General features: G+C 32.2%; 1 protein-coding gene and 1 long non-coding RNA gene across 2 annotated transcripts; one reads left to right on the top strand and one right to left on the bottom strand.

Moving 5' to 3' along the window:
- Positions 1 to 10,457: 10,457 nt before the first annotated feature.
- Positions 10,458 to 14,721, top strand: LOC148572441 (uncharacterized). Its single transcript, XM_088508622.1, has 3 exons — positions 10,458 to 10,932; positions 11,482 to 11,650; positions 14,012 to 14,721. The coding sequence occupies exons 2-3, from the start codon at positions 11,531 to 11,533 to the stop codon at positions 14,465 to 14,467; spliced, it is 576 nt and encodes a 191-aa protein (XP_088364748.1). The 5' UTR covers positions 10,458 to 10,932; positions 11,482 to 11,530; the 3' UTR covers positions 14,468 to 14,721.
- LOC148572442 (uncharacterized) lies at positions 11,500 to 12,796 on the bottom strand. Its single transcript, XR_015907305.1, has 2 exons — positions 12,365 to 12,796; positions 11,500 to 12,300 (listed from the first exon to the last, which is right to left on the bottom strand). It is a non-coding gene; the product is annotated as an uncharacterized LOC148572442 (long non-coding RNA).
- Positions 14,722 to 16,371: the final 1,650 nt, after the last annotated feature.

Consider the following 16,371-nt stretch of genomic DNA (forward strand, 5'->3'; position numbering starts at 1 on the left):
GATGTTTGCACTATAGAGTTTCAAAAGAGAGGGCTTCCACATGCACATATCCTTTTTATTCATGAGTAATGAGTTCAAGCCACAAACACCAAATGACATAGACAAACATATAACGACTAAGATTCCTGATAAAAATGAAAGGCCAAATCTACATGGAGCTATTCAAAATTACATGGTACAAGGTTCATGTGGTCCGTACAACAAGAATCCACCTTGCATGAAGAATGAATCCTTTTCAAAGTTTTATTCCAAAGAGTTTAGGTAGCAAACACTCATTAATGAAGTCGGGTTTCCCAAATATAGGCGTACTGATAACGGTCAAACTGTGAAGAAAAGGGAATGTGTACTAGACAATAAGTTCATTGTTCTATATAATCCAGAATTGTTGCTCAAGTTCAGGTGTCACATAAATGTGGAATACACATGCCAAACAAGTTCCATTAAGTATCTATTTAAGTATGTATACAAGGGAAATGATCGTGTAACAACTACCCTATACAATGCTGGTGATTCATCGAAAGCCACACAAGTTGTTGACGAAATTAGGAATTACTACGATTGTAGGTGCATTTCGGCATGTGAGGCAGTCTGACGTTTATTTGGATACAAAATCCAAGAGAAAGAACCATTTGTGATTAGACTTCCATTCCATTTAGAGGGTGAGAAATCTGTGGTTTATAGTGAAACTTTTAATGTGAATGACATCGTCGAAAGAACAGTATTTCGTAAGTCCATGTTTTTGGGATAGATGGCAGCAAACAAGTCATATCCCCATGCTCAAAGTTTGACTTATGCTGAGTTTTCAATCAATTTTGTTTGGAAGGACGATGCTTCAAAGTGGTTTTTTCGAAAGCAAGGGTTTGCAATTGGAAGGTTGACTCATGTACCTGCAAGTAATGACGAGTTTATATTTGTAAAACCCGAGAAATTAGTAAATAATTAGCCAATAAATTAATTATTATTCTAACAAATTAGAAAATAGGATTTTATAGTTTAATAAGATAGAGAAAACTGAAATAGGAATTTTGACGCTAGTTTCAAAGAATTTGGCTCAAAATTAGGCCAAACGGGCCGAACCGAATGAACCGGACCCATAATGGGCCCAAGGCCCACTATATATAAACCCAACTTAAGTCATTCAGCCACCCAACCCCTTGCTTCATTGTGAAACACGCTGAGATTGGAGGTGGAGCACCAAACCCTCCTTTTACTATTCACTTCAACGTTCATTCGTCCATAACTTTTGATCCGGAGTTTTGATTGACAAGCCGTCAGCGGCCACGTGTTCGTCTCGAAATTCTCTATAAAACCCAGTGAGCAATTTGGTAAGGACTTTGTGTTTTCTCACCCAAATATTCTCCATTCACTTTCACTTTTTGGGATTTTGAGTATTGAAGAATTATATGATTTTAATGGTTTAGGTAAACTCTAGTAGCGGGTAATCACTGGATTTTGCCCGTTTAGCTCATGGGTAAGGTAAAAATTTGTTGAACCCTAATGAATTATTAACCTAGTGAACCCTATATTGATTATTGTGATATTATGTGGATTAGATTGTGTTTATTGTTAATTTGGGGCTCAATTGGTGGTTTGGGACGAAGTTCCAGCATTGGAGCTTGAAGCTCGTGGAATGGGAAAAATTTGAAGTGTCGTTGGCTTAGGGAGGGACCGGCCAATGTATGGTTTTGGTTTCTTGTATATAATATGTAACGTGTCGTGAAAACTTAGGCTAGTTGACCCATAGGATAAGTTGAATTGATTGTTGGTTGTTGAATTAAATTGTTGATTTGGGTTGAATATGAATTTTGGTAACTGATGTTGTAGTGAGAATATATTGATACATGATGATCTTTTTGGGTTATGTTGGCTGTGGAAGCAACCCTAGATAACTGAAGAAATATTGGAAATGTGATTTTGGAAGGGATACAAGTTCAAGTTCAAATGTAAGTTATGGTATGTAAGGTTGTTGAAAAGGTCCAAGGCAGAATTTTCTGCATAATTGGCAGTGGAATAAACCAGTTTCTGGGAGCATACCAGGCTTTATTTTTGAATGAAACTATTTTTTCATGAAACTTTAATGTGTTATGAGAATCTCATAAAAAATTCAGAATTTATTGATGAGTGGTTTGGAAGAAACAAATTTTTAAAGATTGATGAATTCTACAGGAAATTCTGTTTCTCTGCTGCAGAAGCACCAACTTCCAACCCACTTAATTTACAATTATGATAAGCTTTTGAGCTGAAACTAACGGAATTTTCAAGCCTTATGTGTCCAGAATCTTCAGTTTAAATTTCGTGTCAAAACTCTTTTTAACCAATTAGATATGTTGCAAAAAGTGTGAGTTGCTTGCTGGATTTTGAAAACAGATTTCTAAAAGGCAGGGCTATATTTCTAACCTCATAACATTTTCATGTGACATGGTAATAATCTGAAATTTAATTTTCTGGAAAGCTGGAAGAGTTTTTTTTAAGTACATGAATTTTTAAAGGCAATGGGTGCAAACTGGATTTTTAGTGGATTTAACAAATTTACTGCTCACTGCTGTTTTTCTGCAATGATAGCAAAATTTTGAAAGATTTGTACAAGTTTCAATTATGGTCGGAATGCCCCAGAACCAAGTTTTATTTTCTAAACCCGTGATTTTACAATAACTAAAGGGATTAAAGAGAGTATAATGACCAATTAAGAATGTCTACCTGGTAAATTGTTAAGGAAAGTTTGAACATTGTTAAAGTTGAGGAAACCCGTAAGGGTGGCTTTAGTGTTATTTTAGGGGAGATTATGTCCGAATTTCTATAAAAGTTCAAGGACTTAGTTAAATGAAAATGTGTAAGTTGTCTCCAAGAAGGTTTAAGGTTAATGGGTGATGCAGAGGTATGTATAATTAGACGGTGGTGCGGAGGTATGTATAGTTAGGCGGTGATGTGGAGGTATATTTTATAGTGTTGGTGATGCGGAGGCATGTTATAGAGAAAGGAAATGAGAAACCATGCATGAAAAAGATAATTGAAACTAATAAGTAAATTATGAAAAGTGTATGTTGAATGGGCCTTGTGCCAAACTGCTAATGCGAAAGTGCCCGCCTAATGGATAGCTTGAGATTGCTAATGCGGGAATGTTTGCCTAACTGATAGCACTGTTCCTTACTGTGATACACATTGAAATGTTATTATAAATGACGCCTAATTGACACGGGTAACCGTGATGCCAAGGTGTCTAATTAACACAGTAAATGGACTATATTCGGGGTTCACTCCGAGTAACGTCGGGTTGCGGGTAGACAACCGACGCATGAGCTCATGGCCTGTGCTAGAAAAGGCATGCATCATGTGCATTTGTATATTTTGTTTGAGTGTGCATTGTCTTGGCTTGCTTAATTATTTATTCACATTAATCGCTAATTGCCTACTTGTTATATATGCTTTCTGTATGTGTTTGACTTGTCTGTTTTGTTTGTCTATGTAATTTTATCGAAGTTTGAGGAACGGAGGAAAGGCGAAGAGATTGAGAGTTTTGATTAGATGTTGATCAAGTTTAGAACCTTAGAGATCTACCCTTATTTATGGTTTTAGCTTTAGTTCCTTAAGATTTATAATCTGATTGTCAACGTTCTAGGATTGCCTTTGGCTTTTCCGGGACCTTGCTTATTATATATGTGGGTACCTTAACCATACTGAGAACCCCCGGTTCTTATCCTATACAATATTGTTGTTTTTCAGATGCAGGTCGAGATGCACCTCGATGAGCGTCTGGAGTTCCCTCTACAAGCGAAGTTGGTTATCCTGTGATTACTGTATTTTGTTTTATGCTTTGTATATATGTATATAGATTCTCCACCCTTGTATTTTGTATTTTGTCCCTCCTAGAGGTTGACTTGGAGAAACAGGTGTTTTGTCATATACTTGGGGTTACTATTTTGGGTTAGTTATATATATATATATATATATATATATATATATATATATATATATATATATTTGCTTTGGCCGGTTCTAGCTTCGCGAGCCGAGTCAGAAGCTTTGCTATATGTAGCTTGGAATTCTTTTCTCATATTTATCTCTTACGTGAGTGATGCAATTTTCTGTTTAACACCTTGCTTACCTCTTCTTCACAGGATTCTAGTTAAAATTTCTTTCAACTATTATCATATATATATATATATATATATATATATATATATATATATATTTACTTTTAGAGGTCGTAATACCTTGCCACCTCAGCTTTATGACTTAAGCATAAGACTCTGTGTGGTAGAGTGTTACAATATTCAATTTTGATCTTATTTGTTTGATGATTTAAATTTAAAATCTTAGTAGCATGTACCCCTCATCCATTTTATTCGATTTATCTACACTAGAAAATAAATGTTCAAATAACATTCATGAGTTATAATCTAATGCTCTATAGATTATACAATTTTATCATTGTTCTCTATTTTTTAGAAAAAATAATTTTATATGCATGTGTAGCTACATAATAATTGAAATCGTGTAGCCTAATTCATTTAGCAACTTAGAAGTAGGATTTTAACCAACTTTTTTGCAGTAAATACCGAAGAATATTACCAACGATTTCTCTTGAATACTCAAAGAGGATGTATGAATTTTTGTGATATAAGAACACTAGGAGAAACAATTCATGATATTTATAGAGATGCATACTTCGTTCTTGGACTCTTGCAAGATGACAAAAAATTCATGGATGCAATTAAGGACATGTCTGGGATAGATGTTGGCATAAACTCTCAAATGATATTTTGTATCGAAATAGAACCATGATGAACATGAGGGGTGAGTTTTTATTAACTACAATTATAAAAGTCCTTCATTATTGATCATTTTTAGTTTGATTAAATTTTTATAGTATCGTATAATATGCAGAGTTAACCATGTCAGATGATGAGATTAAGCAGTTGTGCTTAATAGATATAGACAAGATCTTACATTCCTATAGTAAAACCTTGAAAGACTATCCTCCTATGCCTTTAGCAACTAAAGTTGATAGTTCTTTGTTAACCAAAAGGGTTATCAGGGAAGAACTAAACTTTACCAGGGATGAGTTAAAGAAAAATGCCTCAAACATGTTAGCCATCGGAATACTCGATCAGAAACATGCATTCGATAAAATTGTTACAGCTGTGTATTGTGATGAAGGGGATTTTTTCTTTGTGTATGGTTATGGGGTACTGGAAAAATATTTGTCTGGAACCTTATATTCAATGGAATTCGCTCAAGTGGTGAAATTGTGTTAAACATTGCTTTAAGTGGTATTACATCTTTACTTCTTTCCAATGGAAGAACGGCACATTCAAAGTTCAAAATACCGCTGAATATAACTGAGAATTTTGTATGTAATATCAAACCTGGTCTCCCTCAAGCAATGCTGCTGTTGAAATCCAAACTTATAATTTAGGATGAGGCTCAAATGGTTAGTAGGTACTGCTATGAAGTACTTGATAAATACTTGGGTGATATCATGAGATTTTCTCCAATGTATAACAAAGATTTTTCCTTTGGAGGAAAAATGGTTGTACTAGGTGGAGACTTTAGACAAATCCTTCCTGTTATTCCATAAGGATTGAGACAAGATATCGTTCATTCAACCGTAAATTTGGCTTACCTTTGGAAGTTTTGTCAGGTGCTCAAACTAACAAAAAATATGAGACTCTCTGTAGAGACAACTACTTCAGATCAAGATAAGACAAAGCGATTTGGTGAGTGGTTATTGAAAGTTAGTGACGGTTTAATAAGTGACAATATAGATGGTAAATCTAAGATATGTCTTCCAGAAGATATTGTTATTCCTTCTTCGAACTAAGCATTTGATGAGTTAGTTGATTTTTCTTATCCAAATATTTTGGAAAGGATTAAGTACTTTTTTCGTCCTTAAAGTTTGAGGTCAAAATCAAAATCGTCCCCGACCTTTTTTTTTATTAAAATCATCTTCAATGTTACAAAACGTTATAAATTCATCCTTTTTTAATTTTGGACTAAACTGCCCCTGGTAAAAAAAATTTAAAAGCCCCTCTTCCCTTCACCCTCATCCCACCCCACCCCTTTTTGGCTTTTTGCCCTAACTCACCCACACGAAGAAAACAAAAAACAGAGGGAGAGAAAGATAGAAAAGAAAGGGGGGACGATGACGCCGGCGTAGGTGGAGTCGTCGCTGCCACTGAGCTAGCCGAGAAGAATAGTGGTAGAGGAGAAAGAGAAGACCGAATTAGAGAGAGATTTCGAAAAGAAAGAGTTCGTAGATAAGGAGAGCTCGCTGGCATAGGTGCAGTGCTAACCTTCGTTCAGCCTCTTTGCAGTGATGCGCCTCCAATCTTCCTTCTCCTCGTGCCTTTTAGTTCTGCCTCCTCGCAGCGCCAACTTGTGTTCTTCCTTCTTGCAGCATCGTGCCTCCTGTAGTGTCGCCTCTTCATTCTACTTTCTCGTCGTGCTGCACCTCCTTTCTACCTCCATTTTTCTCTTTTCCTCTTTCGTTGAATTTATGGTTTATTTGAAAAAAATGGGTTTATTTTTGAAAAAAATTTGTTGTTGTTGGTTCTGTTGTTACAGAATTTGTGTTGTTGTTTCATTATAATTACTAATTTGTAATCGTATAATTTCTGTTGTTGCTGATTTTAGATCTGAAACTATGGTTGGTGATTGCTGAATTATTGTTTAATCTAAAACTTTTGTTCATTTATTGTGGTGGTTGCTGTTGTTGAATTGTTGCTAGTGAGTTTTTTAAGTATCAAAAAAAAAAAAAAGAAGAAGAGAGGGTTCAGGTAGAAAGAAAATGGTTGGGGATAGTGAGTGAGTGGTAGTGATTTAGGATGATGAACTGGTAATTGGGAGAACGAAGGTGTAATGGTTATGGTGGCAATGGTGATGGCGATAAGAAATGAGGGGAGAGCAGATGCGTAGTGATGGTGTTGATGATGCAGAGGTTAGTGGTGAAGGTGGGAAAGGTTTTTTTTATTTTTGTTTAAGGGCGAAATTGTCCAAAAAATGTTGTTCATGAACAAAAGGACAATTTTATAACGTTTTGTAACGTTGAGGGTGATTTTAATAAGAAAAAAGGGTCTGGGACAATTTTTATTTTGGCCTTAGACCTTAGGAATGAAAAAAGTACTTAACCCTTTTGGAAAACATGTCTTCAAAGAATTTTTTTCAAAGTAAGAACTATACTGACTCCTACGTTGGACATCGTTGAAGAGGTCAACAACTATCTGATGGCTATCATTCCTGGAGAAAAAAATTATATCTTAGTTCGGATTTAATTTGTATGAATGAAAGGAATATGGAGAGTCAACTAGATCTTATTGAATAGCATAAATTGCTCTAGTTTGCCTCCATATAAATTAATACTCACGGTTGGTGTTCCAGTAAAGTTACTGAGGAATATTGACCAATCCAGTGGTCTTTGTAATGGTAGAATGCTACAAGTTAGGAAGCTTGAAAATCATATCATAGAATGTGAAGTCTTAACGAGTAACAACGTTGGTCATATTGCTCTGATTCCAAGAATGAATATGGTATCGACAAATAAAACTATCCCATTTAAATTTTAACAAAGACAGTTTTCCATAATAGTATCTTTTGCCATGATAATTAATAAGTCTCAAGAGCAAACTTTATCTCATGTTGGATTGTACTTGTCCAAACCAGTTTTTACACATGGCCAACTATATATGGCACTTTCAAGAGTTAAGAGTAAGAGAGGTTTAAAAGTTTTACTTATGAATCACGTAAGAATGTCTGCAAATTCAACCATCAATGTTGTTTATAGATAAGTCTTTGAAAAAATAGGATTCTAATATAAATAGGATAAAGTACTAAATTGGTCCCTTACGTTTAGGCGTAATCCTGTTTTGGTCCTTAAGGTTTAAAGTGTCCTATTTAAATCTAAAAAAGTTTCATTTAGTTTCAATGTAGTCCCACCGTGAGGTCAAAGTTAATAATTAATGAAATGTCCTACATAACAGCAGTACAAGAACAAGATTGATAATCTGGAAAACAAGTACAAGCTCTAGAGGACAACATCAACCGTGAATGCATTAATGCATTTATTTATCATTCTCTTTAGTTTAATAGAAAATATTTTATTTAAATTGTAAGAAGAATGATTATTAAATATATTGATACATCCACCGTTGATTTTATGCCTCTGGAGCTTGTACTTGTTCTCCAGATTATCGATATGTTCTTATACTGCTGTCATATAGGACATTCTGTTAATTATTTAACTTTAACCTCATGGTGGGACTGTGTTGAAGCTAAATGAAATTTTTTTGATTCAAATAGGACACTTTAAACTTTAAGGACCAAAATAGGATTACGCTCAAACATAGGGGACCAATTTAGTACTTTACCTAATATAAATATTTTAATTTTATTTTAAATTTGATATTAAAATCAATGTATAATTATTTTACTTTAAAAAAACATAAAATGATAATTATTCACTATTTTTAAGTTAAAATTTAATTTTGATAATAATTTTATAAATTTTTTAAAATAATAATTATTTTATGTATTTTTTAAGTATTCAAAAATATAAAAATTTTTAACTTTTATAAATTTTTCTGTGGGTAAATCACTGAAATAAGTCAATGGGAGCTCAAAATTACACAAATCAGCCAAATGCAAAAATGGTTCATGAATCAACCAGAGACACATATCTATATAATTCGAATTAGGTTAATTCGAACTTCATCTCCATGTAATTCGAATCATACTAATTCAAATTACCTACACACGCACACACCCACTAATTCTAATTAACCTGATTCGAATTACACCCACAGAAATTCGAATCAGGGTGATTCGAATTACACACGGACGCTACACATAGTAATTCGAATTGGCCAGATTCGAATTACTCATAATTTAATTCTGCCCATTCTTTTATTAAAAAATTAATAATTGATTAAAAAAATTAATAATTTAAAAATTAAAAAATATATATTTTATTTCATGCATTAAAAAAAACTAACAAAATATTTAATTACGAGACTTCTTAAAAATATTAATGAGTTATCAATTCAAATTTCATACAATATTCTTTTGCCCATTTTTAATAACTCATGAATATTTTTTAATAAATTTTTTAATAAATTATTTAAATTATACCACAAAAAAAATATTTTATCCTAAATTAGTGGGTGTGTGCGTGTGTAGGTAATTCGAATCAGTATGATTCGAATTACATTGAAAGTGTAATTCGAATTACATAAAAATGCCTTCTTAATTGAACCTATAATAATTATTGGTTTGGTTGAATAACGTAAATTTTTTTTAGCTTGATTTATATGGATAATTTGCCCTTTTTATGTGGTGGACACAGATTCGTATACTAATTTTAAAAATAAAAAACGTTTCAAAAGTATAAGATCCATTTACAAATTTTTAAGTATAAAAACTTATAAATTGGATAAAATTATAATGACTTCAACATTAATTAAAGTTTGAATATACAATTGCATTTGACATTTTAGTAAAGAGTAGTGCTAGGGAGCCAACGGTCTAAACGTACAATGTGTACAATGGGCTAAATCTTTGGTTTATAAATAAAATGAACATCATCTATACTATCCAGAATAACCATCTGGATACCAGAGATAAATTTTGGGTTCACCAAGATTCGAACTTTTGACCTTCCGAATCTGAAACTCTAATATCATGTCCTGAAATCACTCATTCCAAAAGCGTAACTTCACAGGATAATATAACATTAATAACCATATCTCTAATACTTTCTAAACCTTTATTCTTAGGTCATTGGCTCCTTGTATTTTCTCTTTAGTAAATTCTCTTGAAATAATTTCACTTGTTAACAAAACCCTGTTTCTTAATTCTTGTTCATACAATTCGAGGATGCTTGTGGAAAACTCACTACCTAAACTATAAATGACTAAGTCCAGCCTCAACTTCAAAAGGAACTCAATAATGCCAAGACAGTAAGACACAAACAAGTCTTCTAAAACATATGCCCTGTAAGAAAGAAGAAAAATTAAATGATATGGGGATAACGGAGATGGTGAAGGGGTGTCACGTCGGCGATTAACTGAACAAACGGCGTCGACTCCTTTTTGAAATCTATAAATTTAAAATAAAAAAATATAGATAGATAATGAAAATATTAAATAATGTAAATAATAAATATATCAAAAATTTATTTTACTAAATATGTAAATAATTATTCTAATATTAAAATTTAAATAAATAATTTAAAAATATAATTTATTTTAATTTAATTAATAGTTATTCTTATTATTCAAAAAAATTATTAGTTACCTACTATAACCTATTTAAAATAAAACACTTGATATTTCACCAACCACCCCTATAGACTATAGTCCTATCCTATTTGGTTAGTCAATGCACAATCCTGGTTAAACCAGGGTTGAATAAGTAACCACGGTTGGAGAAGATAATCATAATCATAGTAGGAGAATAGTACAACTACACACGTGCGACGTTTCGCATAGGCACAAAGAACCGAATCGGAATTTACACAAAAGAAACGTTCTTTATTATTTTAAAGATTAATTAAAAACTTGACTTTCCGGTAAAGACCGGGTGATTAATTGAAAATCATTCATATCAAAAACCCAGAAATAACCATTTTTAAATTAAATAAACCCACACTTGTCCTTACCTGCCTCTTCGGGCAGCCCGTTCCCAATCTTTCCCCTTATCTGGGACGCTGCCCGAACTGCCCGATACTTGGCTGAGAAATTACGAGCATTCGGTCTTCAGTATCTGTGTTCTCTCTCTCTAACCTCTGATATTTCTATATTTTGCTGCTCTGTGTTTTCTAGTTTCTACGATCAAGATCCAACGGTCCACAATGTACGGGGCTTCTTCTCCTTCTTCTCCGAGGTTTTAGAGCTCTAACGCCTCAGATCCACGTTTTTGGTCTCTAGATCTTCCTTCCTGGTACGCTTTCAACCTTCTTCTTCCTCAATTCTTGTTAATTCTTTACGTACTATGCTTTTCTTGTGTTACTTTGAGTTCTGTCACTCTTCTTTTGGGATCTTAAGGGTTCTGTGTTGAATTCTCTGCTTTTATGATGTTTTTTGCTGAAAAGCTTCTACTTCCGGCGAGCTCTTCAGCTCAACTTTCTCGTTTAACGCAAAAAATTTACTTCTTTTACATGCCTTTTCTAATTATATTCAGTTTTGCGTAGAATTATTGCTGTGTATTGTTGTCTTAAAATTCTGGTTGTCGTTGTCCAGTTGTGTCAGAAAATAATATTCTTTGAATTAATTTTTTTTTCAATTTCTTTTGGATAAACCTATGTTATAGCTTTTTTAATAAAATACTAAACTAATAATCAGTGTTAACTGCGGTACTTGCTGAAATAAGATCTGCGCTCTTATGATTTTACGGATGATCTAACGGTAGTGATTATTTTTTCCATTTAAAAAATTTAATTTCCCCCCTATTTTTTTCTGTTTTATGTTATTTATTATTATTTTTCTACAGGATAACGTTTTCTGGCTCGAGAAGGTATTAGTTGGTCTGTTGTACGGATATGGAAGCTAAGAACAGCTCAGTGACGGTTACGCTCAATTATGGCGCGTTGACGTGCGCCGCGGAAGCGCTCGCAACTATGCTAGCTTCTGCTCTCGTCAAAGCCACGCTTTTGTCTCCGGTGAGTCCCTACCCTTCGTATTCAAAATCAACCCTCCGAAACTTATATTTCCTCTTTGAAAAGAAAAAAATTAGAAAGGAAATGAAAGTTCAAAGTTTTTACTTGTCTCAACCTTGTCAAGATCTATTCTTGTTTTGAAAGTAGTTTGTGTTTTCTACAGATGTAAGGTCTCATCAGATATGGGAAATTTTCGGTCCTTTTTGTCCATGACCTTATTATTTAACTTGCTAATTTGCGCTTCTAAGATCCACTATGACCCTACGACCTACCTATTAGAATTTTTCACACTGGTTTTACGTTTTTTCTCTTAATAAAGTATCAAGTATAATGGGAATAAATATTTCTTTCCGTTACAAGATCGTAGTCTTTATTTATGAATTATTGAAAGGTCTTATAATAGAATTATTCTAAGAAATTTATTTCGGAAACCGTTTTTTATTGTTTTTGGCACAAACTTTTTTTGTTTTTAATTTTTAGATGCTAGATAAGATAAGGATTTATATATATCTGGATATAATACTTTACTACTAGACCGGCTAATGTGCGCCGTTGGTTTGAACATTTGGGTGTCTAGAGTTGAGTTTGGTGTTTGCTAGCATGCGCACTTTGGTCGTATATATTTTTTGGGTTTTTTGTTTTTACTCCGATTCCTATAAAACAAAGGGGAATGAACATTGTTTAATATTTTCATTGTTTAATATTTTTATTATTTACCTGTATTTTTCCTAAAACAAAAGCTAAGAAAACCTTTAAATGTAAACTCACCAAAAAAAACAAAAACCTTAAAATGTAAGATTATTTGGTGGATGTTGTTCACTAATAATAACAGGGTTTTGTTGTCAGATTAAGGGGTACATGTTATTCCTAATCTTTTTTAAAGCAAGATTTCCTCGCGGAGAGTAAGGTTTTGTGAATTAAAAAAAAAGGGAGGGGTGTGAATACTATTCCGGTCAATGATAATTGTTTTGAAAGGCCACGAAGTCCCCAATAAAAAAAAATATTTTTTCCGGTTCTTCATTTTTAATTTTGTAAGACTAGATAGTCTCTGTGTAAAGATAATTATCTCTGCATTTTTTTTCAGGGTTTTGTTGTCTGTTGGGATAATTATCTTTAGTTTTTTTCCCAGAAAAAATTACAACAAAATAAGATGGTTTTGAGGAGTATGAAGTGGTGTTGTGGGATGATTAGTTTAAGTCGTGATAAACACCACGAGGAACCCCGTTGAGAACAAATAATAAAATATCTTTTTTTTGTCGTGGTGTGAGTGTGTGAGAAGAGAAAAAGTCAAAAGTCAAGGAAAGAGAGGATTGATGAGGGGTGGGGTAGCGGATTCGTAATCAGTGGTGGATTATTCGCTTGGATATGCTTTTGAGCGTAAAGCTCGTTGCAGCAACGCGTGTCGTTTTTGCATTCCCCCGTTCTTGGCATCTTGGGTGGGACAAAAAAGAGCCTGGAATCTAATGCGATGGGACATAGTCATAAACTATGCTACTTCCACTTTGTACCGTCTTAACTCTTTTAAGTCATTTCTAACTGGACTCAAATCGTGTAGCGAATAATAAAATGAACATCACCCATAATATCCAAAATAACAATAGGGTACTAGAGATAATAAATATCATAAAATCATTCATTCTAAAAGCTTAAGCTGATTTTGGATTCACTAAAGATCGAACTCTTAAGTTTTCAAATTTAGAGCTTTGATACCATGTCATAATACCACTCATCCTAGAAGCTTACGCTGATGGAAAAAGGTAACACTAATGGTTATATTTCTAATACTCCCTAAACTTCCATTGTACACATTGTATAAATATTTCATTGGTTCCTATACTTTTCCTAATAATAATAATAATAATAATAATAATAATAATAATAATAGGAGAGTTAATTATTTAAAATTCACGTTTTAATAAAAAATTTTAAACTCTATATTTTATTTTTATATTAAAGCATGGTTGTGTGTAGTTCTTAGTTTGAAGTTGTGTTGTATATACAGCGACAATCTGGCTTGGATCTTGACACAGAAAATGAGACTGGTTTTTATTCGTAAACTTGGATTAATTTTTAACAACAATTTAAAATAACATTAACTTAGTTATTTCTGCGATATTTGTACTTTGTAGTTGAAATTCACTTGACCAAGTTTCTGAAGTACCTAGCAAGATGTATTGCATCAGAATACAAATGAAGTATTTGTACTTGTTTGATTTGATCGATTTTAGGTTGATCTATCTATCTTTATGTTTGACATCTACCCTTTATATAATGATTATGGAATTTAAAATTAAATTCTTTTTAGTATTCTGAATCCACTGATGAAAGAATTTGATTATGGAATCGATGATTCAACTGGTGTAGGATCTGTATGGGCTGCTATTAACCAAAGAAGACGGTAAAGCCCCAAGTCAGGACAAACAATTTGATGCCGAGGGAGAAGATGGTAATGATGATGAAGGAGACGATGATGATGATGGAGATGGTGGATTTGGAGAGGGCGAAGAGGACTTGTCCTCTGAAGATGGTGGCGGCTATGGCAACAACTCCAACAAGAAGAGCAACTCAAAGAAGGCTCCCGAGGGTGGAGCTGGTGGCGGGGCAGCAGAAGAGAATGGAGAAGAGGAGGAAGATGAAGACGGTGAAGGTGACGGTGATGACCAAGATGAAGATGACGATGAGGATGACGATGATGACGACGAAGAAGATGAAGGTGGCGAAGAAGAGGAAGAGGAGGGTGTTGAAGAAGAAGAGAATGAAGATGAAGAAGATGAGGAAGATGAGGAAGCCCTGCAGCCCCCAAAGAAAAGGAAGAAGTAAATTTAGTCTTAGTTAAAGCCTCCTATCTGTATTATTGTGTACCAATTTGGATTCTAACTTCCATGCTTTTTTCTTCCTTTTTTTTTTTTGGTACTAAACTTCCACGTTTCAATTTTTAGTTTAAAAGGAGGCTTTTTGTAGATGTTTTAAACGCTTAATTGATATCTGTGTTTCCCATTGCGTAATTAGAATGCTACATTATCGAGCGAGCAGTGCTTAATTCAATAGAGAAAATCTATATGATATTTTACTGACTTTTCTCCCTATATCGTTGAGCTGGTATTGAAACAGTTTTATTTTCCTTCACAGAAGTTGTTTAGGACTTGGGAGTCCTGAGGCTCCTTATCTTTATCGACAGTGACTTTGTGAGGATTTAGATATTGGCGTCGAAAAATTGTTTAAAAAATCAATATTTTTCACTATCGAAGTAGAAAGTTAACTAATATTAGCTTAATGGCCAATTTAGATAAGTTTATAAGTAATTTTTTTTATTTTTAACTTATAAAAAATTATAATATTAATATTTGATACAGTTTTTAAAATTAAATTATAATATTTTAAAAATTTATTTAAGTGTTTATAAAAAAATTGATTTTTTTTATAATAAAATTTTTTTATTATTCTTCTTTTAAAATAAGTACTTTTAGAATTAAAAAATTAAATACAAAATAATTTATTTATAAATTATTTTTAATATAAATATTTATTATTTAAATTCTTTTCTCAAAAAAAATTAATTAAACTATTTATCCAAATTAAATCTAAATATAAAATAAAAGAAAAAATATTAATTAACTAATATAACCAATATTTTTCTTGCATTATTATTATCAAAAGCATAAAAGCTAGACAACCAAACTTTTTTTTAACTAAAATTCAACCAAGTCAAATTTATATAAGGATGCTTTTTATATTTTTGTTCTTTTTTCTTGTTTTTTCTCCTCCTCTTTTTTCTATTTTTTTTCTCTGGTTTGATTTATTGTTCTCTTTTTTTCTCTTTTATTATTATTATCACCATCACTATCATCATCGTTATATATATATTTTTAGTATAATATCACACTTCTTCTCTCATTTGATTTTTTTTTTTCTTCTTTCTTTTTCATTATCATGATAATCACCATCACTATCATCATTATCATTGTCATATTCTTCTTCTTAGTTCAATATCATACAATTAGTTTAACGATAACTAAAATAATAGAAATTTTTTGTTAGTGACACAAGAAATTTGTTGAAAATGACAACAAATTTTTTTATAAAAAACACAAAAAGTTTTAAAGAACCACAAATTCAAAATTTTAACTCACTCAACCAATAAAAGATATTTAAATTTTGTACAAATGACACAGAAATAGTTATACCTCTTATTCTTATGTATAATTTAATACCACTTAGTTAGTTAAATGATACGAAAATTTAGTTAAAAAATCTCCTGTGTCATGGCTAACAAATTTTAATGTCAATAAAAAATATTTTTATGTCATGGTTCAAAAATTTCGGTACCATTTCTAATAAATTTTACATAATTTAAAATTCTTTTTTCTCTTATTCTTCTTCTTTCACATTTTTATAATTCTTCTCGTTTTACCCTCTTAACAAGAACATGTGTTACGGTTAAGAAATTTTGATGTTAAAATTAAAAAACTCCATATCACAGTTAAAAAATTTTGGTGCTATTTTTAATAAATTATGCTCAATTCAAAACTTTTCTCATTGTCATTATCATCATTTTCTTTTTCACATATTTACAATTAAAATATTTCGGTGTTATTTTTTGATAAATTTTACACAATTCCAAATTCTCCATCCTTATATTCATCATCATCATCATCATCATCATCTTCTTCTTTTTCTTCTTCTTGTTTTACCTTCTTATAATTCTTTTTATTTCAGTCTCTTAA

This window comes from Arachis ipaensis, chromosome B3 (assembly GCF_059453495.1).
Source record: "Arachis ipaensis isolate K30076 ecotype BB chromosome B3, ASM5945349v1, whole genome shotgun sequence".
NCBI lineage: Eukaryota > Viridiplantae > Streptophyta > Magnoliopsida > Fabales > Fabaceae > Arachis > Arachis ipaensis.